General features: G+C 42.2%; 1 protein-coding gene across 2 annotated transcripts in view; it reads right to left on the bottom strand.

The window, feature by feature from the left end:
• Positions 1-21331, bottom strand: part of RFX7 (regulatory factor X7) — a 125619-nt gene extending 104288 nt beyond the window's left edge. For both annotated transcript variants that reach the window (XM_058665812.1, XM_058665813.1), the window contains exon 1: positions 20602-21331. In XM_058665812.1, the coding sequence (XP_058521795.1) occupies positions 20602-20759 (158 nt within the window). In that variant the 5' untranslated portion in view covers positions 20760-21331. The remainder of the gene's footprint in view (positions 1-20601) is intronic.
• Positions 21332-26473: the final 5142 nt, after the last annotated feature.

The raw sequence follows: 26473 nt of genomic DNA, 5'->3' as shown, positions 1-26473 counted from the left end.
TTTATCTCCATAAACCTGTTATTGAGAAAGATTTCATCACATTTTCAACTTGTTGTTGTCCTATACGGATATGCCAATTTTTACTATATGGATAAATCCATGTAAATTTTTTGCTTCTAATTATTCCTAAGTTTTGTTTATTTCATTTATATTTCTTGTTTTTAATTAAAAGAATTTTTAATAATTTCATTTAAAAAATTTTTAAAGGTGATCAAAGTCTTTTTCGCTAGTATATTTTTTGCAGTTTCTTCATGGCTAATCCTTCACTAAACTAAGGAATTAACTTTTATTCCTGATTTGCTAAGGGCTTTATCACAAATAAATTCCTGCATCAATTCAGATAATCAAATGATTTATCTACCCCCATCTGTTAATGTAATAAGTTACATGAACAGAGTTTGTAACAAATCAACTTTTTAATCTATAGTTAACTCAAACTGGATGAGATATATAAAAAAAAGGAAGGAAGGAAGGAAAGAAGGAAGGAAGGAAACAATGAAAAGATGTCATCTAAGTCATCTATATGTATCTATTGAAAGACCACAGACCTTGATAATCCTTCAGTTTGATCTGAGTTTCTGATTGGCACGAGTTTCCTTTACCATAAAGGGCTATTTCTAGCATTATTTCAAGACTGATGGTGATGAAGCATTAGTTTTACCTCAATTGAAAAACATTTATTTTACTGACATATATTTAAAAAAAAAACTTCTGATGAATTTAGGATTCCAAATTGCTTTAGTTTTCTTCAGAACCTTAAAGAGATAATGCCACTGACTTCTAACCCCCACTGTTTTTGATAAGAAACCAGATTTTTATCTCTTTAATCCTTTTATTATCCCACATCCCCTTTAGCTATTTTAAAAATGTTCTCCTTAGGGCCAGTGGCTAGCACAGTGAGTTATGCAGCCAATTGCAGCACCGGCATTTCACACCAGAGTGCTAGTTCAAGTCCAGGTTACTCTGCTTCTGATGGAGCTTCCAGATTACGTGCCTGTGAAGACAGAAAAAGGCACCAGTATATTATCCCTGTCATCCATGTGGGAGACCAGGATGGAGTTCTTGGCTCCCAGCTTCAGCATGGCCCAGATATGGCTGTTGCAGCCATTTGGGTATCAACCAGTAATGGAAGATCTCTCTGTCTCTGTTTTCCTGCCTTTGAAACAAACCCCACCATCTAGATAAATAAAAGAATGAAAATAAACAAATGTGTGTTATGGTGAAAATCAATTCTAGAGCTTGGTCAACATCCCATGCCGGTTCATGTCCCGGTTGCTTCATTTCCCATCCAGGTTCCTACTGATGGCCTGGAAAAGCAGTGGAGGATGGTCCAAAGCCTTGGGAATATACACCTGCCTGGGAAAGCCAGAAGTTCCTGGCTCCTGGCTTCAGATTGGCTTAGCTCCAGCCACTGCAGCCACTGGGGAGTGAACCAGATGAAAGATCTCTCTGTCTCTCCTCTCTGTAAATCTGATCTACCTTTCAAAAATAAATAAATAAATAAACAAACAAATATTTAGAAAAGAGAAAGAAATAAATTACTGTGTTGTTCTGCAATTATACTTTTGCTTTTATGTGAAAAGTAAACCTTTTTATCTTTATTTTATTTACTTAAAAGACAGAGACAGACAGGCAGGGAAACTGAGTGACATTGAGTTTCCATCCTCTGCTTTACTCCTCAAATGACTCCCACAGCCAAGGCTGGGACAGGCTGCACCTGGAAGCCTGGAACTCCTTCCAGGTATCCCAAGAGGGCAGCAGGAACTCAACTGCTTGAGCCATCTTCCACTGCCTAGCAGGACACATTAGCAGGAAGGCGGATCTTAGGAGGAGGAGCTGGAAGGTGATCCAGCACAGCCATGTGGGAATCCCAAGTGCTGGTTTAATCCATGGTGCCATAAGGCCAGTCATCATTTAAAACAAAACAAAACAGAACAAACAACTATATATTAAACAGAAAGTAATGCATATGGGTAAAAATGAACTAAAATATCTTCCTGAGTAGGGATTTAAACTGACAAATCATTACTTAATTAAGACAGAAAAAAATTTGTTAAAATAGCACTGTGGGAGATACAAAGATGATCAACATACCTTTGCTGCTGTTAGGAAAGAAAGACACATCATTCAAAAAACACAGCACATGCAGACTGTGAAAAACGGTATACTATAAGTCAAAGGTAAAACAGGTGGCAAAAACCAGTGTAAAGTAGAGGTTAAACTGGGGTGACTCCATGTGGGCCTGGAAAGCTCTCCTCCAGTGTAGAGGGAAGAGGGAAGCACAGTGCTAAAGCACAAAGTGAAAGGAAACGAAATGGAAGACTCCAGGACACATGAACATCAGGTACTCCAAGTGACTCCAGTACTGTCCAACAGCACAAGGATATCTTCCACTGATAATGCAAATCAATTCAATACGAGATGAAATTGGAGCCGTCACAAACTCCGGTGGTAGATCGTGTGTAAAGTGGAACAAGTTGAAGGCATTCACATTACACATTTTATAGAATTTTGTAAGAACCGTGCCAGTCCCTGATAGGGAAATTGTGCAAGAGGAAGGAGGATGGGGAAGGTATGGATGGGAAAGTTCAAGCTACATATTGTGAAGTATGCAGACTTGATTCCGTAAGTAGTTTCAAAAGAAGTATTTTAAAGGAACTTGCTCATTTCAAAAAGGCTCAAAAACACACACCAAAAAACACCTTTAAAATCACCCTTCTCACTATTTCCCAGAAATAGAAAATTAACATTTTTTGGATCAGCACCATGGCACAGTAGGCTGAGCCTTTGACTGTGGTGCTGGCATCTCATATGGGCACCAGTTCAAGAGATGGCTGTTTCACTTCCAATCCAGCTCCCTGCTAATGTGCCTGGGAAACACAGCAGAGGACGGCCTGAGTCCTTGGGCCCCTGTACTCACTGAGAGACCTGGCTAATGTACCGAGCTCTTGGTTTCGGGCTGGTCCAGCTTTAGTCATTGCAGCCACTAGAGAATAAACCATTGGAAGGAAAGACTCTCTGCGTCTCTTTTACCCTGCAATTCTGCCTTTAAAAAAAATAATAAAATGAACCTTATTTTTTTTTAAAAAATCACATTTTAACTTGTTTTTCTTCCATTCTCTTTTGTCTCAGGTTATTGATGTGTGTGTGTGTGTGGATTATGTCAGCAGCTGTGACTTTCAATTGTACAACCACATAATTTTTAAACTCTATTAATGTATTACTTTTTTCATGTGATAGCACAGTCTCCTTATACAATGCAATGGCTATATAATCACTTGTATTTTATTGTGTTCAGATTACGTCTAAGTGAAAAAGTATCTATATTTTTCTTTGACTCTTTTTTTAATCATCGTATTTTCCTTTCACTATTTGTACAGCTGAATTTCGTAATTATGATTACTGATGACTGCTATGAGCTTAGGATCTAAATGCATCCCAATTCTCTTTGAAACTGTTCTCCAATCATGCTAATATGGTTTATTAGATTATACCTTGAAACAACCTAATAAGGAATCTACAGCTGTTAACGTCTCAGGTTCTAAATTCTAACTCTTCCGATTCTAAGAAAAGCAGACCTTAAATTTTTATATACTATGAAGAAAAAGCAACAAAAAAAGGACAAAAAAATTCAGGGACTATCAAAACGTAAGAAGACTTTCTGGGCGGTTCTGAATTTTCTACTGAAAGCGCCTGCACTGCAGTAATATGAATGTTGTGGGAAATACTTTCATAATTTGCTGCAAATTATCTCATGTCATGTTTCAGACTAGATGAAACCATGATCCTTACTTATGAACTACAAGTTTAAAGAAGTAGATGTAGTAATAGACTAGTACACGTATTTAACGGCCACAGAGTCTACCTAAGGTGGTGAATGGAGAGGTGAGGAAATTGTGACAAACTGCAAAGACGAAGAGGAAGCACAGGTGCAGGGATCCAACAGCAGCTCACACTCATCCAGAAGGATGTCTGCAACAGAAGGATTTGCACAAGGAACAAAGGAATAATGCTGGGAAGGGAGACAGATACCACAACAGCTAGGGAAGAGCCCAAGGGGAGCGGAGGGAGAATCCCTGCTCGCTGTGTTCAAGGAGTCAGAGACTGGAAGCTAATTCCAGAGGAGAAAGAGCAGGGTAAAAAATATATAGATAAGAAGCGGTGAAAGTAACTGAAGAGGAAAACTACGGCTTCAAAGGACTAGAGCCCAACGTGGAGCAAGACAGTAACATAAAAGAAAAATATATACATATTGAAGCATTTTGTGAAAACCTAATTTTAATGAATCTATGCTCCTGATACAAACACCCCTAGGATTCCAAGTATTCAAGTCTCTAACCGCCAAATGTCCTTAGCATCAGAAACAGAATGAGAGGCATAAATAGTCGTGTGTATGCTGTATGAAACCTTCCACAAAGAAAGGGCAAAAAAAAAAAAAAAAAAAAAAAAAAACCCAGCACCAAAGAAGAGCAGAACCCAATGCTGAGATGAGGTCACCACCCAAAAGACAAAAAGGGAACCTTCTCTCTAGTGCACCTGGCTGTCTGTTTTATCTATGAAACACCGTGGAATCCTTTTTAGTTTGAATTTTAAAACCAGAAAATATCTTCGGGAGTAAGAAATAGTAAATAAAAATGTTATTACTCTGTAAGATAAACTATGACTAAAAAAATTACATTTTTGGGGACAGTTTTAGTTAATAGGAAAAGATTCCACTGATCTTTTACTGGACAAGATGCCTATTGTTAATAAGCATGTATCCTACATTTCCAAATCGTAAGTACATTTTTTTAAAAGATTTATTTATTTTTTATTGGAAAGGCAGATATACAGAAGGGGGAGAGACAGAGAGGAAGATCTTCCGTCCAATGATTCACTCCCTAAGTGACTGCAATGGCTGGAGCTGAGCTAATCCGAAGTCAGGAGCCAGGAGCTACTTCCGGGTCTCCCACGCGGGTGCAGGATCCCAACACTCTGAGCTGTCCTCGACTGCTTTCCCAGACCACAAGCAGGGAGCTGGATGGGAAGCAGGGCCGCTGGGATTAGAACTGGCGTCCATATGGGATCCCGGCGTGTTCAAGGCGAGGACCTTAATGACTACGCTATCACACCAGGCCCTGTAAGTAGATTTTAAATATTCTAATCACAAATAAGTAAATCTGTGAAATTACCTTTAAGAAAGAAACTGGGGGCCCAGCACACTTGCCTTGCATGTGCCAGGATCCCATATGGGGAACAGTTCGTACCTTGGCAACCCCGCTTCCCATCCAGCTCCCTGCTTGTGGCCTGGGAAAGCAGTTGAGGACGGCCCAAAGCTTTAGGACCCTGCACCCGTGTGGGAGACCCGGAAGAGCTCCTGGTTCCTGGATTTGGATTGGCTCAGCTCCAGCTGTTGCGGTCATTTGGGGAGTGACTCATTAGACGGAAGATCTTCCTCTCTGTCTCGCTTCCTCTCTGTGTATCTACCTTTCCAATGAAAATAAATAAATCATTAAAAATAAATAAATAAATAATCTGAATGAAAATGTTTAATAAAACATCGTAATCCATGTAAGTGTTCAATAATTATTTGAAGGGACAGACATGGTGGCTCAACCGGCTCATTCTCCACCTGTAAGCACTGGCATCCCATATGTGTTCCTGTTACTCCACTTCCCATCCAGCTCCCTGCTTGTGGCCTGGAAAAGCACTAGAGTATGGCCCAAAACCTTGAGACCCTGCACCTGCGTGGGAGAAACATACTAGTTCCTGGTTTCAGATCGGTTCAGCTCTGGCCTTTGCAGTCATCTAGAAAGTGAACCAGCAGATGGAAGCGCTCTCTCTCTCTCTCTCTCTGTCTCTCTGCCTCATCCTCTCTGTGTAAATCTGCCTTTCCAATAAAAATACTTTTGAAGATTTATTTATTTTTTTATTGGAAAGGCAGATGTACAGAGAGGAGGAGAGACAGAAAGGAAGATCTTCCGTCCAATGGTTCACTCCCCAAGTGACCACAACAGCCGGTGCTGTGCCGTTCCGAAGCCAGGAGCTAGGAGCTTCTTCCAGATCTCCCACGTGGGTGCAGGATCCCAACACTTTGAGCTGTCCTCTCCTGCTTTCGCAGGACACAAGCAGGGAGCTGGGTGGGAAGTGGGGCTCCCGGGATTAGAACCGGCGTCCATATGGGATCCTGGCTCGTTCAAGGCAAGAACTTTAGCTGCTAGGCCACTGCGCCGGGCCCCAAAAGTATTTTTTTAAAAACTTTAAAAAATCATTACTTGTAAACATACTATTATTGTTACCCCCTCTTTTTTCACTCTGTCTTCTCTGATTTTATGAGTATTTTTCATTATTCTATTTTCACTACACTCCTAATTCTCAGTATATTTCCTTTTATTTCAGTTTTCTTAGAGCCTGCAATATCTATTTATAACTAATTCAAGTCCACTTTCAAATAATATATATATATTGCTTCAGTGATACAAGTATATTAAGAGTAATATCAATTTTTTGAACCCACTTCTTGTAACATTGCTCTCATTTGCCTTACTTACTCAACAGTTAGGCTAACGATATACTGTTGCTCTTATGTTGAACAAACATATCTATTAGATAAAAGCAAAATGAAATTGTGTTTTACCCTCATTTATTTTCTTCTGAGTTTTTGACCCAAAATTGCTTTTCTTCTCTCTGAAGGATTTTTCATATATCACACAAGGCATAACTATTAGTGACAAATTCCCTCAAATCTTATTTGTCTGAGATTTTATCTCATCTTCATTGTTAAAGAGTAATTTTTGCTGCATACACAATTCTAGATGGCTGGGTACCTTTTGCTTGTAACACAAAATGTTCGTTCCACTTTTTTCTTGCTTACATGGTTTCGGAGGTGTTTGATACACTTCACATCTTATTCCTCTGCAGGCAAAATCATTTTTCCCCTTTAGTTTCTACAATATTAAAAAATTTTTTTAAATACCTCTAGTGTAGATTTTTTTTTGTATTTGCCCTACTTAGTATTCATTGACCTTGATTTGTCATTTGGTGCTGGCTATTAATTTTGAAAAACTGCCAAATTATTACTACAAACACTACTGTTCCTACGAGGTTTTTCACCCCTACTATGCATATACCCATTTAACTGTCCTATATTTCTTAAATACTCTATCCCACTCTTCTCATTCTTTATATCACAGTACTGGAAGTTTCCTCTGATATACCTTCATATTCAGTCATACCCAGAGCGCTGCTAAGCCCATCAAAAACATTCTTCATTATATTACAGAGTTTTTCATTTATACGCTAGCCTTTTCTCTGTACTATTTCTTACAGTGTTATTTCTGTGTTTATCTTACTCATCTGTTTTTCTGTATTATCTACTTTTTCCTCTAGGTTTCTTAGAATATTCATTACATTTCTAATCTGATATTTCAAAATACCTGTCATATCTGATTCTAATGTTTACTGTAACAGCTGTGTGGCTGCGTGTATGTGTGTGTGTGTATGTGTGTTTTGTTTTTCCTTTTAACATGCCTTGTAATTTTTTGTTGCATGTTAGAAATGACAAGGAACTGAAATAGGTCTTTCTGTGTAAGTTTTTGTGTTTCTGGTTAAGAGGTAGGCGGTATTTTCTGTTTGTTACAGCTATTGTATCAGAGGCTACGTTTCTTTTTTTTTTTTTTTTTGGTCTAGTATCCCTGTTTTTGCCTGCCTTGTTGCATCTGGGTATCCTTTGAGACTCCTTAAATAGGGGTGAGGCTTACAATGCTTTTAGGCCCAATCCCTTGTGATTATACAGGAGCTCTACTCATGTGGAGGTCAAGTGTAAGGAGAGGGGAAAACAGTGCACAGCCTTTCAGAGAGCCTGAGATGAGCATTTCCTACCTTCTGTATCAAAGGCTGAGGACTTGGGGTGGGTTGGCTATTCTCCATCCTAACGGAGAGCAAGGCTTTGGTAAAGCCGCAGTGGATTAGACTCTGGTAAAGCAGCTTCCTTTGCTGGCAGACCTTGTTAAAGAGGAGAGAGCTGGGAACATATTTCAAAATGGCAACTTCTCTCCTCCATTCCAAGAAAGTACAAGGACATTTTTCTGATTTTCATGGTAGGAACATTATTTGGCTCCTGGAAGTGAAATTCAGAAAAGCACAGCACCCTCTCCCACAAGCCTGGCCCCCCCTTAGATTTGAACTCTCAAACTAGTCCATACTTGACTTCCAGTTTAAAGTGCCATGAACCATCCTTGCTCTGGCTGTGAGCTTCGACTCCTGGGGTTGTCCTCTGGGTAAACTGGAATCATCTGTATTGCCCATCTCTCCAGTTGTTTAGAATAACACTTTGCCAAGTGACAATTTTCTGAGGAACCCAGCATTGGTGACTTTTAGCCCAGTTTCTTTCTTGCTGTGATAACAGGAATAAGAACTTCTGAGCTCTTGATGTGTCATACCAAAACCAAAGTCAACAGATTATTATTATTATATAATAGAATACAACTCTCACAAATTTGCATTCTAATAAATACATATAATTTTGGATTTGCATATGAAAGTTACAGAATGATTAAAATCAAACAGGTGAATTACCGTCACTCATTCATGCTTTATCAATAAAAAAAGAGAGTGAAGATTGACAGTTCTTCATCCTCCATTTTCTAGCATGGCAATAGGTTACCAAGTGTCAAATCCAGCCACATCCTTTCACTTACTCAGCTATGTTACTGATATCATGGCAGAGTAAATAAAGTCCTTGTAACAGAGACTTCATGCCCTATAAAGTCAAAAGTTACTATGCTGATGCCTGGGTTGTATAGCTCACACTCTTTCACATGTATGACTGGCATTTTGTTAGTGCTTGTCTTTTAAGGGTGGGTGAAAGCTGAGTACAATGATCACTACACACTGCATAGTTTTCTTGCATTCTGTGAACACAGTGGGAACAGATTTCAGCTTAGTAGAAAAGTTTTTGTTTACAATACAATGTAAATGAAGATACAGCAGAATGACATTCAAAATGTATGGAAGATAAATTATTAACTAAAGCTTCGCCACGCAGGACTTTAATTTACTATTTTCTTACATAATGAATCCTCTAATCAAGTGATTGCCAATCTTCAATTGGAGAATTAGACTAGCTAGCCTCAACACTGCTGACCATATCTCCTCAATTTCCTGTATATCCGACCAAGGCCCAAAACTTACATTTCTTTTTTTTTTTTTTCTCAAGATTTATTTATTTTTTTTATTGGAAAGGCAGATGTACAGAGAGGAGGAGAGAAGAGAGGAAGATCTCCCATTCGATGATTCACTCCCCAAGTGAGCACAACGGCCGGTGCTGCACCGATCCGAAGCCAGAAGCCAGGAACTTCCTTCTGGGCCTCCCACGCTGGTGCAGGGTCCCACGTCTCTGGGCTGTCCTCGTCTGCTTTCCCAGGCCACAAGCAGGGAGCTGGATGGGAAGTGGAGCTGCTGGGATTACAACCGGTACCCATATGGGATTCTGGCGCGTCCAAAGTGAGGACCTTAACCACTATGCTATGCTATTGCACCGGGCCCAAAATTTGCATTTCTAACAAGTTCCCAGGTGATGCTAACATCACCATAACATGAGAACTACTATTCTCACAGGCCAAGTGGCATAGTATAAAATGCCAATAGTATACCAATTACTATAAAATGCCAATTTAAAATAGAAAACATTTTTAAACACAAAATTATCAAATATCCCCATTCCATAGGAAAAAGATGCAGGAAGGTCCCACAACTGAGGAAGTATGTTTAACGAAACTGAAATGGTTCAGGCCTTCAGAGTGGTTTTCCTATTTCAGACAGTCCCACTATGCCTCCCTGGTAAATCTCCCTCTCTCATTACTCATCGTGATTCCTAGATTTTTCCCTGCTATCTTCCTTCAGGTTTTGGTCATGGCTCAACCAGTGACCTTTGCCTTGGATCTGGTCTTCAGAAAAAAAAAAATCAACTCAAACCCTTCACCAGGACAAAACTTTAAGGAAATGGCCTCCAATCTCAATGTTCACAGTAATTCAAAATCTTATGTTTATCTCTTAGGAGCCAGCTGAGACAGAATGATTAATCACCCAACAGAACTAACAGAAAGGCATTGTATCCTGAATTAGGAGCAGCAGCTGAACTCTAGGAGTTGTCGCTCCATCAGTTCTTATATGTGGGATACAATGCCTCTCATAGACACATTATTTTTTAATATAAATATAGAAAAAAGACATGAGAGTAGTAGAAATGAAACTCTTACTAAATGGCTAGTTCAGATTCTTCAGCATGATTTTAAAAATCATTGACTCTGCCTCTGTTTGCAGTTATTCTACTTATTTCTACAGCAATTATCACTATTTCTTCTTCCCATCACTCAGGTAATCCTGGTTACACCTTTGATTTCATGCCCAGTGTCTAACTGCCCAGGATGCAGAATTAAAACAAACAAACAAAAAACCAAAACAACGTGTAAGTTCTCCATCCTGTAAAACGTATCATGAGTTTAGCAAATTGTGGACAAAATTCCCACATTAAATACATCAAATACAGTAAAATGAACATAAGGGTATTTCAAAACATTCATGGAAAACATGTTATGAAAAGTTTAAATGAGTTTCAAAAATTTTGTGCACCAAATTAACTTAGCTTTTAAAGCAAATATTCTGCAAAGGCTTTTAAGTATCCCATATGCAGGAAAAAAAAAAAAAAAAGAGACAGCCTCTAAAAAGGCAGTAAACAAGAGAAGATACTAGTACTTATCACCAGGTCAGAAGTAAAGGCTGTTTCAGAGTACAGTGACTTGAGCTATGACTTCAAACACATGTAATGTAAGACTACGTGGGATTTGGAGACAAGCAAGTGGAGACTTAAGAGCAATACCAAACAGACATAGAAGTAGGAGCAGAAAACACCTTGACATGGAGAACTGTGAGTTGCTGGACTTGGAGAGATGTTGAACGCTGAGAAATAAACTGATTGTATGAGGTTACATTATTAAAGCCTTTGAAATCTAAAGAATAAGTTGACAACAATATAGTGGACAAGAAGACATTACTGTTGGTTTTAAGGAAAAAAAAGTGAATTTTTTTTTAAAAAAAGAGGATAATTTCAAAGATTTTACTAAGTTTAGTAATAAAAATACTACGCCCTCTGCCTTAATTCCCTCTTTCATCTAACTCTGTATTTGTTTATACTAACAATTAGGCCCTTATTGTGTTTAACAAAACCTTTCTTTTCTTAGAATTCAACTGATGATGCATGTATACATCTACCAACAGAAATCAATGTTTTAAAGGTTGGGATTAGTGTCTGGTTAATTTTTAATTTTTCTATGCCTTTTATGTAGTAGATATTAAAACAAGTTAAAAAGCCTTGGTAATAGGAGGCATACACCTTTGCATATACCTACAATGCCATGAAATACATGAACAACAGAGTGTTAACTCTGTAACTGTTACCAAAGGACAGTACTACTGTAACACTATGAGGGGAAGGGAAATGGCAGAAGAGGAAAATGGGGAGGGGGGAGGAATCCCTATACCTACAAAACTGTATCTTGGGGCCTGGCGTAGTAGCCTAGCATCTAAAGCCCTTGACTTGCACATGCCAGGATCCCATACAGGCACTGGTTCTAATCCCAGCAGCCCCGTTTCCTATCCAGCTCCCTGCTTGTGGTCTGGGAAAGCAGTCAAGGAAGGTCCAAAGCCTTGGGACCCTGCACCCACATGGGAGACCTGGAAGAGGCTCCGGGCTCCTGGTTTTGGATTGGCTCAGCTCCAGCCGTTGTAGCAGCATGGGGAGTGAATCAGCAGACAGAGGATCTTCCTCTCTTCTCTCCTCCTATCTGTATGTTTGGCTTTCCAATAAAAATAAAACAAATCTTTAAAAACCATGTCATGAAAATAATAATAAATAAATATATTAATTAATTAAAATTTTTTGTTTTCCCTGGCCAGTTTATTCTAAAAGTTATGATTTATCTCTGACTTTACTTTTTGGAAAGCTGCATGTGTAGAATTTACCTACACACTACTTACTAAAAGCTCCTGCTTTGGAAAAATCATCATGCACTAAATAAATTGACAGCTAAATTTTAGGTCATAAGTTGTTTAAACCCATATGCTACTAACAGATCTAATGGCAATTAAATTGGGGAAGTGATTCACTTACATTAATCGAAGCTCTTTATTGGAATATATTTCCCAGGTTCCCAGAAGCACAGATTTTATTCCAAGCAAGACATCACATAAGGTACAGTCCTATCTAATTAAAGGTATTTAAGGGCCGGGCACTGAGGCCTAGCAGCTAAAGTCCTCACCTTGAACATGCTGGGATGTCATACGGGCGCCGGTTCTAATCTCAGCAATCCCGCTTCCCATCCTGCTCCCTACTTGTGGCCTGGGAAAGCAGGCCAACGCCTTAGGACCCTGTACCTGTGTGGGACACCTGGAAGAGCTCCTGGCTGCTGGCTTTAGATTGGCGCAACACCAGCCGTTGTGGTCACTTGGGGAGTGAATCGTTGGATGGAAGATCTTTTTATCTATCCTCCTCTCTCTATATATATATCTGGCTTTGCAATAAAAATAAATAAATCTTTAAAAAAAATAAATAAGGGCCCGGCGGCGTGGCCTAGCGGCTAAAGTCCTCGCCTTGAACGCCCCGGGATCCCATATGGGCGCCGGTTCTAATCCCGGCAGCTCCACTTCCCAACCAGCTCCCTGCTTGTGGCCTGGGAAAGCAGTCGAGGACGGCCCGAAGCTTTGGGACCCTGCACCCGCGTGGGAGGCCTGGAGGAGGTTCCTGGTTCCCGGCATCGGATTGGTGCGCGCCGGCCCGTTGCGGCTCACTTGGGGAGTGAATCATCGGACGGAAGATCTTCCTCTCTGTCTCTCCTCTCTGTATATCTAACTATAATAAAATAAATAAATCTTTAAAATAAATAAATAAATAAATAAATAAATAAATAAATAAAATAAAGGTATTTAAAACTTGTATGTGCTCATGAGAGACAGGGTGAGTTTCTGTCACTGGTTCACTCCCCAAATTTCTACAACAGCCAGAGCTGGTGACCACAGCTGGGACCCTAGAGCTCAATCTAGGTTCCCTTGAGAGTAGCAGGGAACCAACTACGTAAGTCATCATGCTGCCTTCTAGAGTCTGCGTTAGCAGGAAGCTGGAGCTCAGAGTCAAGTGTCATACCCAGGCACTGATGTGAGATGTGGGCATTCTAACCAGCATCTTAACCACTAGGCTAAAGACCACCCCTTTTCCATTTACACTCCAAAGTTTCATAAGGATTTCAAAAATAATGGACATTTCTTAGTCTCCCAATATGCTAGTAACATTGTACTGTCATATTACAGGTTACTTTAATTAAGCAGAATGCTTTCAGGGATGTTCAGCCTCTGAATTCCTATGAACTTTACACACTTAGAAAATGAGAATGTTTCACTCAACTCCAATAAAAACTAATATGGACTAATTTCAGATAAGACCATCTAAATTAATAAGGAAAATTAAATTATACCACTCATATCTTTGTTCCCAGGGAACAGAAAAAAAAGGCCCATTAGGCAATACCTAGTGATACTAAAATGAGACACAATATAAGCAAAAAGGAAGGAAGGAAGAAAGCAATGAAGAAAGAAAAGGAAGAAGGAAGATAGATTGTTTAGCAGCAAAAAAGCAAAAGCAGAGAAACAAGATAATGACAGGGAGAAAAGGGATAGTGGAGACTGTAACTCAACATAATACTGTGTCCCCTATTCTCGTTTTGTAGCTGTTGCACAGCATAGTGCTCAAACTGGAAGGCCACAAGGGGGAAAGAGAAGCACAAACCCAAGTGCTCTCCATGTTCAACCTGTATCTGAAAACTGGGCATTAACAAAAGGCAACAGAACAGCCCCCGTGTCTCCTACATTCCAAGAGAACCTTGGAATGAATGGTCTTAATGCTTTATAAATGAAATAAGATCCAATTCTAAAAATCAATGGTTTCAAAACAAGAAAAAAAAACATGAAATGACAGGGCATGCATATCACTACTGTCTATTCCTAAATATTTTGCAGGCATTATTAATCAATTCAGACTCAGCATGCAGAATCTTCCAGAAAGCAGGAGAAAAATAACTGAAAGATTAAATATACAAAGTGGTGGAAATGGACACGCTGGATAAAAGTGGTCTACTTTGGTCAGAGTTGTGGAGTAGACGTCCATCCTTGTTCTTTGTAATTACCCAAGACATTCTGTCGCAATTACTCAATATGTCTGCCCTATAAGAGAAACAGTCGTGACGTTCAACCCTAAACATTATTCTAAAATGAACACAGTCTTTCTTATATACATAATCACAGTTATAGCAGGACATTCACTACTGCCTTAAAATATTAGAGACTTACTCCAGGAAAGGCTTCCTATTGGATGTCTAGGTTAGCATCTCTAGGAAAGCACCTGTATCCAATATCCAGCTTCAGCTCCCGTGACTCCATTTCCTGCTAACGGAGTCTCTGGAAGGCAGATCCCAAGAAGGGTGGTGAAAGTATTTAGGATCCCGATACATATGGGAGAGCTGCATCCAGTTCCCAGTTTCTCTACTCGGGTTCACTTCCTGCCACTGCAGAAATGTGGACAGGAGCTCTCCTCATCTGCATCTATTTATATCTCTGTGTTTCTAATACATAAGTAATTTCTAAAAGGAAAAGTTGTCTTTACTTTATAAACATATACACATATATGTATAAAGGTACATTTACTTATTAACCCATCTTTGTAAGGAAAACAGAACAACAGCAACACACAAATAATCCTCTGGTTGTAATCTTTCTACCAGCAGCCAGGAAACAAGTCCCACCTTAAGCCTGGATTATTGCATAATTTTGCATATTTCTGCATAATAAACAACAGTGCTTAAGGTAATATATGGCCAATAAATATTTGCAGGCTTAATCTCATATAACAGAACTGTTGCACAAAGAAACAAGGAACACCCAAGGAACATTGACTAATCCTAATACTCTGACAACTGAAAACACTCTTTTGTAATAAGTTGTTTATGTATTCACTGTGCTTATGAGACAGTTTATATATATTTTAAATTTGTTGTTAACATTACTTCAATAACAGTCATAGATATTTAAGCTAAAAAATCCACAAGGTCATGGAGTATAACCCCCTCATTCTGTACATGAGAGAACTATGGCCCACTTCCCTCAGAATGCCTACTTTGATATTCATATTTCACTTCTTTCTCTGGTGCCCTCACTGAATACGAGAGAACTTTTATTGCACAGTTTTGCTCAGGTTAATTCTGCAAGGTTAATATTACAAGTGAATAAGCATTCCTCAAATGCCAAGTTCCAGCATAGCACTCTGTGCAAGAATACAGCAAATATTCAGATGAATGCTTGCTTACAAACTGTTCTGATGTGAAATGCTCCAATTTAAATAAGTGACGATGCTTGTTTTAATAGTCACTTATACAATATCAGTGCGCAACATTTACTTTTGTAATATAAAAACAAATTTCATGTGAACTTTTATTCAAAACACTTCATTCAACAGCATTGATAAGAAATAAAATACTTGTTTTCTACCACTACCAAGCTCATTTTCTACAATAAGACAAAAACTAATAGTGAGGTGGAAGCCAAATATGTTCTGTACATACCTATGTTCAAGGCACCACCCAAGACAGATAGCAAATTGATTGGTTATTTATATGCATACTTATCCATTATCTAAATTAAATAAGACCAGAAAAACATTGGGCTTGAAATTGCTTAACTTGCCTTTATAGTCAACACAGAAGTTTAACCGCTCCAAACCCTAAGAGAGCAAGAAGCTGCCTTCTTTGCAGAATCAGAACCACTTGGGGTTAGGACACAAGCAGTCCAGCTGGCCCTGTTACAGACAGGTCATCTGTATATTTGCTACAGAAGACAGGCCGAATTCTGGGTTGATAGCCTGTCAATCAACTACTCAAACACTTATGAAAACTAGCTGAGGTACCAGTCTTTATTTTCACAGACAAAATGATCACAAAATTGTGGTAAAAGCAAGCTCTAAAGCTATAAGGTTTATAGTAAGTGCTTTTCATTGCACTCGAAGGAACAATAACTATTCCTCAGACACGGCTAATAAAAAACCCAACCCAGGACCAAGAACAAAGCAAGAAGTCTGAGTTACAGGGCAGGAGATAGGAATCGGGTCTAATACGGCATCACTATGTAAACCTTATGGTTCAACACACTTTGCTTAAGGTGCCATCACTGGAAACTTACAATTGAAGCAATCTATATGGTCTGTTGGGGATATTTTCTAAATTTGAATCTAAGCCCAAGTTGAATGATTTTTTACTTCTTTGTTAAGATGTCAATAAATATCTACGTATTATGTGACCTGTCTCTGGACCATATAGATTGCTTCAATTGTAATTTTGACTCTCAATTGTACAATCAGAAGTTTGTATGCCTTAAGGACTGAATAAAGACAAGGAACTCTGACCATATCATTGCTTCCAAATGGTAGCAATAGCTGGAGCTATATTGTTCTAAAGCCCAGAGCCAGGAGCCTCCTCTTGGTTTCCCTTGGGTACAGGGGCCCAAGGACTCCCTCCATAAGCAGGGCGCAGGAACAAAAGTGGAATAACCAGGGCTCGAACTGGTACCCATGTGGGGTGCTGGTGCTGCAAGAGCTATCTTATGCCTGTTATAACACAACCGGGGCCACAGTATGATCAACTCTTAAGCATAATCGCAAATAGGCAGAAGGTTTGCTAATATAATTTTTTCTATCCTATTTTTTTCCCATAGCAATTTTATTCTGTCACTATCTTTCAAAAGAAAAAGCAAAGTGCTTGGCAAATTTTTTTGTTGCTGTTTGAGCATAAAATGTCTTCTCTTTTGTTCCAATTATGAAGACACTGGGAGACAGAAGAAAGAGAAATACTTGCTTTCATACTTGCTTCAAGGAACAAAAAAGCAGTGCAACCTAAGTTGAAATTTGCAGTTAGGCTGGTCTGTGTCCTTGTTTTAGGTCACCAGTGCAAGACTGCTTAGGAAAAAAACAAGACATGGGTCACTAGTTTTCTTTTTTTTAAAACAACAAAGAAGTGTATTTTAGAATTCCACTGCTTAGAAAATACAAGTAATATTGTGACAGCACATGTAGGATGAAAAACTCCCGGGGCAGGTGTCTGGGCCTAGCAGTTAAGTTGCCACACTCCTCATCAGACTACCTAGGGCAGAGAGCTGGCTCTGGGTTATGACTCCAGCTTCCTGCAAATGCAGACCATGGAAGGCCATGCAGGACAGCCCAGGTAACTGGATTACCTAGGCCTCTCATGGTGGAGAGCTTGGCTGATCCCAACTAAAGGCTTCGGCCTACACCAATCCCAGCTATTGACATCATTCAGGCAATGAGCCAACAGTGAAATGCACTCTCACTTAAATATACTAAATAAATAAATAAATAAATAAATAAATAAATAAATAAATAAATATAAGAATATGAAGAAAAGCAGACCTCAACAAACAGATCTCTCTTGAATAGAGGAGTCTAAGTAATATGCTTCTTTTGTCTCTGGAATGGGCATGAGGATGGTCATTGTAAGGCTGAACCTCACTTGAACCTATTCAAACACATCTTACACAAACAAAACAACACTGTCTGCTTAGCAGGGTCTATTTTCTTAGAACTGCTGCTTAAATACATTATATTTCTAACTATTTTTGTTATATTTCTAACTCTTAAGACATATACTTTATAGTCGCATTAAAAACCTTGGTTTCAACTTTGAATACTTAATATCTTTTTTCAAAGTCTCATTTAATACTTGCAATTACAATGGAATATTTTTATCAAATAGAATTTTCATTTTAATAAACCGAATAAATTAATTATGAACTGAGATAATAAATAACTCATTGTCCAGCCACAGGCCTACATCACACACTATATTTGTATTTGTGGAGTGGGAGGACAAGCACAGACTTGTTTGTGATCTCCAAGCCCAGTAATTTAGAAACTGTGATTAACTTAAATGTAAAATCCACTTGATAAGTTTTAGTTGCCATATGCTTTCTTCTGATTTTAGTTTTAAATTTTTATCAACAATAGTGCCAGAAGATGACCTGGCAAGTAGCACAAAAAGTGTACTCTCAGAACATGAACAGGTGATAAAAACAATAGCCATAAGATATTACTGCCTAAAACTAAGTGAAGTGAAATATCTAAAGAATTGCAATATCTTAAAAATGATTTAAATTTAAATGCATGCATACTATTTCCTGGAGGATGGTAGTAAAGGAGTTTTGATTTTTTAATATTTTTATTTTATATGGTCTCTTGATATACAATCTGAAGTCAGTCTTGTGGAAGAGGTAACATGAGACTCTAGATTAAAATACACCCTTTGATGTTTATTATTCATTTATATTTATTCTGAAATTTTAAATATAATATAAACAAGCCACATAAACAAACCATTTCTGCGAAATAAGATTTCCACAAAATTGAAAACAAAATACTAAGAAGTGGGCCATCACAATTTTAAAATACATATACAAAATTGCACATTTGGGGATTGCTTGTTGTTTATTAGCTTTTCAGAGCAAGGATCAAACATTGAAGTGCACAGTACATCACAAGTTTTTCTCAAGTCAAATATTAGCACAGTTAAGTTATAATGGATGGGTAAATGCCAATTATTAATTAAAGAATAATTAAATCATATGATTTACTAAAGAAAACACTCCACTCTCATCATTGTCCAAATACTGCTTTCAGGTGCCAAACCCACTCACTCTTACTTTAAAAGTATGAACTAAAAATTCCTTTCCTTTCTCTCTTAATATATTAAAATACAACTTATGTGCTAACTTGGCTTCTAAGTTTGCCTTTCTGAAAAGGTTTTGGTCGTTTAACTTGCATGTCCCTTATATGAATGGGAAAACCAATGGGCTTAGTTCAATGTAATGATTATTTCAGAGACATAAGTTGCATCATGTTAACAGGGGGAAAAACACCCCAGGTTTGTGGGAACCTCGATGGTGAACAGGAAATGAACCATTTCTTCTTTAAAGCAATAGCTGTAAAAGGGATGAGAGTATCCATGCAAGAATAGGCTGCTTTCTCTCTCTCTCTCTCTCTCTCTCTCTCTCTCTCTCTCTCTCTCTCTCTCTCCACACACACACACACACACACACACACAAAATCATTTATGTCTGACCTATTCAAATTGCCACATAACTACTGTCAAAGCCAAAAAAATTTTCTCCTTTAAAATTCTGAAATTTCATTTTAATATTAAAACTGAAAGCAAGACATTCAACCACCAACGACTATGCTGAATGAGATTATTTAAGCCTGCACTGACCTACTTCATATTAACATCCTGACAACATGGATGCATGCCAAGGAAATAATGAAAATCAATGTCTAAGCAACCTTCATTTTGAATTTAAAACCTGTTCCTCAATGTGTTGACACTATACACGCCATGCCATGCTTTCTGATGCATGCTTTTTAAAATTTCAATATAAACATAAGGACTTTCAATATTCAGATAGTCATATCTGATGGATCTGCAAGATTTCATTTTTAAAATCAAAGCTTTTTAATTTTTTTCTGCATCATGTTTAATTCTATTTCTGAGATTCTATTAAAAGCATGCTCTTAGGCCAAATACCAGATACTGCTTTCTATTTTAAAAATAGTGCTACACTTATTTTTTTAAAAAATCACCTAACAGAGAGTCCTATAAAACGATGTAAGTTCACGTTCAAAATATATTTGCAATGGCTCTACCGGAGGATGACTTAACTCGGTGTATTTAATTATTAAAGGATGGCCACCAGTCTTTAAGAGTTCAACCTGAAGCTGAAAAACTAGAAATTCTCCTACAAGAAAATCCAGAAATTGTGAAGAATATTTCACTGAGAGCTTCTTTGAAAATACAGGAACTAGCAAAACATTTATGCCCTCCGTTTAATTTTTTTTAGATCATTTTACAGCTTAAACTACTATCTTAAAATATTTTATACCCAAGAAACACTCTTCTCACAACCAACGCAAAGAATAAACTCCCTGGAAGGAAAATGTAAGAGCCAAATAAAAGAGGAAAAACAACAGCAACTACAACAAGAAGCAGCCTTTACCCCATTGAAAGGCAGAGGCACATTAGGTTCTGTGCTGCATATTAATATTCTTACGCACAATGTCTGTCTGGTGAACATTCACAATACACTTCCTCCTCTCTATGACTGCAAAAGGAGGAAACACATTTCGCATGCCCAGTCCCAAATCCTTGCTACCATCACGCAACATGACTTAATTTTCACCCATAGTCTTCTTCCACTATGCGAAAGAGAGAGAGAGAGAGAGAGAGAGGCACAAATAACTTGGGTATCTGCACTCCCACGGAGGCAGGGGAAATAAAAGCATTTTCGAGCTAAGGAGAACCAGGGGCTGATGCAAAGTCCCCACGCCTCCCGAGGTCCTGCACAGATGCACTCGACTCTGGAAACCCACTTTGAATGAAGGCATCATCCACTGGCTGCACTCTCCGCCCGCCCCCCGCCCGTTTTGCAGCAGCAATGTGCCTGGGCGATGGAGGATCCTCTTACCAGATGGAGTTCTTGATCTTGTGTTGCAGCGCGCTGGCCTCTGTCCCTGGCAGCCCGGGCACAAGGGCTGGCAGAGCCACCCCCGAGTTGGGGGCGCCGGGGGGAAGCTGCTGATGGGCATCAGGCTGCGGTGGCGGCGGCTGTTGTTCCTCTGCCATCGCTGCTGGAGGGGTGGGTGGGTGGGAGGGAGGGAAGATGGGGGCGCGGGGAAGGGTGAGGGAAGACACGGGGAGGGGGAGGACGACAGGGGAAAGAGGAGGAGAGGGAGGGGGGGAGGAGGAGGAGGAGGAAGGAAGCTGGATAAGCTAGGCCTATACCCCAGGGCTCGAGTGAGTCGCTTTCGCCTGCCGCCTGGGGGACATCACCGGGGAGACCGAGCGGCTCCTCACGGCCGGGCGCTTCACCGCGGGAGAGGCATGGCGGCGCCCCTCAGCCCCGCGCCGCCGCCGCCTTCTCCCGTCAGCGGCCGGGGCTGGAGGGGGTTGAGGAGGGGGCGTCTGAAGACCAAGTGTGTTGAGGGAGGCAGGTTGCCCCCCCCACCCCCAAAATCCAAGAACGGTTGCTCAGACTCTCGGCGGCCCAGCCTGCCTTCCTCGCCCCCGGGGCTCTCGACTCCGTGTTCCCCGCGCCGCTGCAGCCCCAGGCTCCGCTCCACGCCACTCCCCACGCCGCCGCCGCCGCCGCTCGCTCCCGGCCCCGCCGCCGCTGCCCTGCCAGCCCCGGAGGCAGCCCAGTGCGCGCAGCCGCACTGCGGCCCGGCGCAGACGGCACAACACCTACCGCTCGGCCGTGGGGGGGCGTGGACCGGGCTGTGCGGGTTACCGAGCGGGGCGCCGGGAGGCGGGCGCACGGGGACAGGGGGAGGGCAGCGGCCGAGCTGGTGGCCGAGGCCGGGAGAGCGACAACTTGGGCGAGGAGGAGGAGGAGAAACCGCATGTAATAATCTTTGGCGTGGAGATGGGAAATTTTTTTTTTTCTTGGCGGGTAAGGGGTATGGGGAGGGGTGCGTTATATCTTCGAAGCAGGTCAAGTGAGATTCATCCAAACGCTGTCCCCTTCCCTGGGCGTCAAGGAAGGATTAGTTCCTCCCTCAGTCCACCAGAGACCCTGGAGCAGGTAAGAGGATCAGCTGGTTTCCCCCCTCCACGAAGCACCCTCCCCCACCAGCGCACGCGCGCGCGCGCGCCCCAACGCTGAGCACGCGTGGGCATTCACCACCCCTTTAGGTAATTGGGTCTCGAGCGGAAATCGCCAGCCTGGAGCTGGCTTGAGCGCTGCTCGGTCGGGCATTCAAAGCCCTCCAAATCTGGCCCCACTTGAGCTATCCAATCGTAGCCGCCTTCATCCCCCTGCCAGAACTCCCGGCTCCAATCAGGGAAGTCTCCATGCCATCCTGGGCGCGCAGCAGATTCATCCTTCCTTCGTGCCTTTGCTCCAGCCGTGGCCCCGCACCTCCGCCACCCCCCACACCCCCTCACTAGGCAGGCCCTCCCCGCACCACCATTTAGACCTCTCCCAGCGCCATCCCGGGCTCCCAGGCAGAGCTCAAGTCGAGGCTTGTCAGGGTCCCTTGGCAGCCCAGGCCCCTGCCTGTCTCCCAAAGAAACGCGTGGAGTACTCACACACAACATGGAGGCTGAGGCTGCAGCCACGAGCTCCTTGCCTTGGAGCCAGCTAAACCCCCTCCCTCCCCGCCCCCGCGCGCACACACACACACAGACACACACACCCTCTGCACCACTCCCCCTTTTCCATTCATACAGATCGGCTTTGCCCTCTAGACGGAGGCTGCCTGCTGCCAAGGAGCCAGTCCCCTTTAAGAGCGCAGTCATTGGCTGCTCTAGGTAGGGCCGGTCAGGGAGGCCGCCTGGTGCAGAAGGCAGCAGCCAAGCGCCCCTGGCACCAGATGCAACAGCTGCTCGGCTGGAGCTGACCTTTCTCTGGGCCTGCGGGGGTTAGGAGCCCTTCGGCTCCAAGCCTTTCTGTGGGGTTGTTACCTGTCTGATTTTCTGGCCCCTTTCCTGCTGGGCCTGGACTTGGGGCTGGGAGACCCTGCCACCTTGTAGAGTCCCCATGGATGACCAATCTGACAGGCATGACTGAGCTGGCCTTGGAATGCCCAGTTCCCTAGCTGGGTCTGAAACTTGCGTTAGTCCATGTCCCCCCCCGCCCCTCAGGGCCTGGTTCACAGACTTCAAGCCCAGCCTCACCCCGAAGGCTTGCACCTAATGGAGTAGGATGTGAGAAGGAGAGCTGTGCACCTCACACAGCTCCTTTGGGAGGATCCAGGCCTCTGGAACCCCTGGGTGCCCCAAATGCCCATTGCACTGATCGCATTCCACGAACGAACGCTCTTTTCCATGAGCTGAGGTCTTCCTCCGCCTTCAGGTTATCAAGGGAATGCACTTTGCCTGTGTCTGTAAAGACAGGGGTTTTCCTATTGACAAGTACCCTATGCACCATACAGACACTTTGAAGAAGCATAAAGATGGCTGCCATTTATTGAACACGTTCGCTGTGCTGGACTAGCACCTTCCATAGCATGTGAGTATTCTCTATTCGACAGATGAGGCAAGGGGCTACATAATATAATGTGGTTACCCAGTTAGTGCAAGGGGCCGGAACTTGGTCCTGAAAATTTCATTTCAGAGCCTGAAAGCTATACTGCAACTGGAGCTACTCTACTGAAAACCCCTAATGTTTCTCTACGAGCTCTTTAGCCATGGCAAAGATGGAGGAGGTGGGCAAGCATGGGGGGAGAGTTGCCACGTCCCAGGCTCTATTTTCTTACCTCGCCAAGAGAGAATGATGGCCCCACCTAAGCAAGGGTGATCCTGAGAGAATGGGAAACTCATCGGAAGACGGCAACTGAGACTCTGCCATGGCACTTAAGAAAAGAAAGCTGAGCACCAGGCGTTTAAGTTCGCTACCTGGTGCTACACACCAACATTTTTCCTAAACGAAGAGCCACGCTTCCCCCAGGCGCCACCAGAGGGCTCGGCAGAACTGCAACGCCGAGCTGCCCTCTAGCGGCCGCGCCGAGCGTGGCGCGGGGCCGCGGGGTGAAGGGCCGCACGTGGCCTGAGAAGACGCCCGAGCCTGCAGGTCCCGGGTCGTGAGGCAGTGACAGAGAGGATCCGCCTGAAGAGACCGATTGGGGAGGCGGGGAAGGGTTTACTGCTCGCTCGTCAAGAGCAGCTTTTATTCAGGGGAGACTTCTGACTGAAATAATGCCTCTGAGATAACCGAAGGAAAAAGACAAAAACCGAATGAAGTTACCCCAAATTTTCCTTAGCGACTCGAGCCACACCCAGGGGCTCCCTCCCCGTAAGGGCAAGAGGTGTGTGGGCCTCTGTCGGGGTGGTGGAGCCCCCCAGGATCGGCGGGCGCTTCAGTGTGACTGCCTGGGAGGTCATGTAAATCATGTGCTGTGAAGGTAACCCGCCCGTCAGCCCTGAGCAGTGTGAGTGCTTTCCCACGCTGGAGACTGAGACAACACCAATGGAATGGGAGAAGAAAAGCCCTCATCTCAGAAATCCTGAGAATTAAATCAGAGACCTACCTCTGAGGGGGAAGGTAAGAAGTCACATGTCAAGTGGCGGGTGACCGCCCAGGTTCTGTGTGCGGGTAAAGAGACTCCCCAGGGCAGAGGAGTACCTGGAGGGCAGTGGCCGGCTCCTTGCCCCTCAGGGTCCCAGAAGGCAAGTCCTGTCTCCTCAGCATTTCATAGATAGCTGGTGACTTCTGTGGTTCCCTAGCCTACCTTGTCTAAATCCAGCACACTAAACTGTCTTCAGCAGGTTCATGGCAAATGGACACATGTGAGACTAAACAAAGTTCTTATAGTGTAAAAGAAAACAATTAAAACCCAAGCATTGGATTTTTTTTTTGTTTTGTTCACAATAATATCTTTTTCCATGAACTTTTTTTTTTTAGATTTTTATTTATTTATTTTATTGGAGAGGCAGATATACAGAGAGGAGGAGAGAAAGGAAGAGCTTCTGTCCGATGAGTCACTCCCCAATGAGCACAACAGCTGGAGCTGAGCGGATCTGAAGCCAGGAGCCAGGAACTTCCTCCAGCTCTCCCACACAAGGGTGCAGGATCCCAAGGCTTTGGACTGTCCTCGACTGCTTTCCCAGGCCACAGGCAGAGAGCTGGATGGGAAGTGGAGCAGCCGGGATTAGAACCAGTGCCCATATGGGATCCTGGCGCGTTCAAGGCGAGGACTTTAATCGCACACTATCATGCCGGGCCCCTCCATGAACTTTTTGAAGCTGCCTTATACAAATGCCACAAGATAAGTTCTAAAATGTAGTTGTGCACCCTGTGCGATGGCCTAGCATTGCCTGATTGTTCAAATACTGGACAAGGTAGCAAGCTATTAACACTCTCACTGCCTGGCTATGTGAACCTATCTAGACAAACCCTTCAGGTTCCCTTACTTATCTCTAAGGATTAATGGGATAAAGTTCACATAATGTACTTGGCTGTTCAAGTGAAACCTATGATGGCAACGAGTGCCAGGTCCTGCTTTGATTTCACTTAGAAACCTTCCACTGTGGGTGCCATACGTTGTGACCTGCGGTTCCCTTCAATTAAAAAACAATAAAACTAATAAAATCTGTCTGAATGTTAAAGGAAGTGTTTGCTTTTTACCGGGGACCCTGAAAGTCCCGAGTAGAAATGTGATAGCTCAGAAATGGAGGTGAGCAGCAGCTGTGAACAGAAGCAGGAAAAGGAAAAGCATATTTACTAACCCTAAAAAATGACAAAGACACCCCTACAATGAGGAAGTCGGTACGATCTGAGCTGGCTTAACCAATGATTCACAAACTCAGTCCTCCATGGATGCCAAGGTTCATGGAAGTACCGACCATGTGCAAGTTACTCTGTTAGAGCCCCAGAAAGATTTAAAATTAAGCGATAATTGTAATATTGTTGTCATCTTTAAGTTCATGATCTAATGTGAACACTAGATGTATCAGCCCATACAGTTTTCTAGTAAAATAAAAAATGCAAGGAACAATACAAAATTGCAGGATAATTTATTAAATTATTTGGTTTTGTACTGCTAATGTTCTCCCTCCCCTCAATTCCAATCAGACTTGAAGGGAGTTTTATCTTACTAGACCTAGTTGTCTGATTGAACTCCCCTTGGACAACTCCAGGGGCGTCATTCTCATTGAAGGTGAGACTTCCTGGAACAGGACTCCTTAGAGTTCAGTGTTTGTGTTATCTCTGCAGCTGTGCTCAGCTGTCCACCTTCCAGACTCCTTGCTTTTTGAAGAGTTTGCTTTAAAAAGGGAGACACATTTAGTGGGGGAAAGTAAAGAGAAAGAAACAAGGGATTATAAGCAAGCTGAATGGTAGAGAAAAACAATTCCTGCCCCCTGGAAAACTGGTAAAAAAAAGACAAAGAAGGCCCGGCGGCGTGGCCTAGCGGCTAAGGTCCTTGCCTTGGAAGCCCTGGGATCCCATATGGGCGCCGGTTCTGATCCCGGCAGCTCCACTTCCCATCCAGCTCCCTGTTTGTGGCCTGGGAAAGCAGTCGAGGACGGCCCAATACATTGCGACCCTGCACCCGTGTGGGGGACCCAGAGGAGGTTCCTGGTTCCTGGCTTCGGATCGGAGCCCATCGGCCCGGTGTGGCTCACTTGGGGAGTGAATCATCGGACAGAAGATCTTCCTGTCTGTCTCTCCTCCTCTGTGTATATCTGGCTGTAACAAAATGAATAAATCTTTAAAAAAAAAAAAGACAAAGATCTAGTAAAAGGGATATCAGTTTGCATTGTAGAAGCACCCAGTGGAGATAATAGTCACTTCAAATGGAAACAAGCTGCCTTAGGGAAGGTGGATTCCCTTGTCACTC

The sequence above is a fragment of the Ochotona princeps genome, chromosome 6, assembly GCF_030435755.1.
Source record: "Ochotona princeps isolate mOchPri1 chromosome 6, mOchPri1.hap1, whole genome shotgun sequence".
In the NCBI taxonomy this organism is placed as follows: Eukaryota; Metazoa; Chordata; class Mammalia; order Lagomorpha; family Ochotonidae; genus Ochotona; species Ochotona princeps.
The sequence above is the reverse complement of the archived record's forward strand: the minus strand, read 5'-3'. Positions and strand labels throughout refer to the sequence as shown.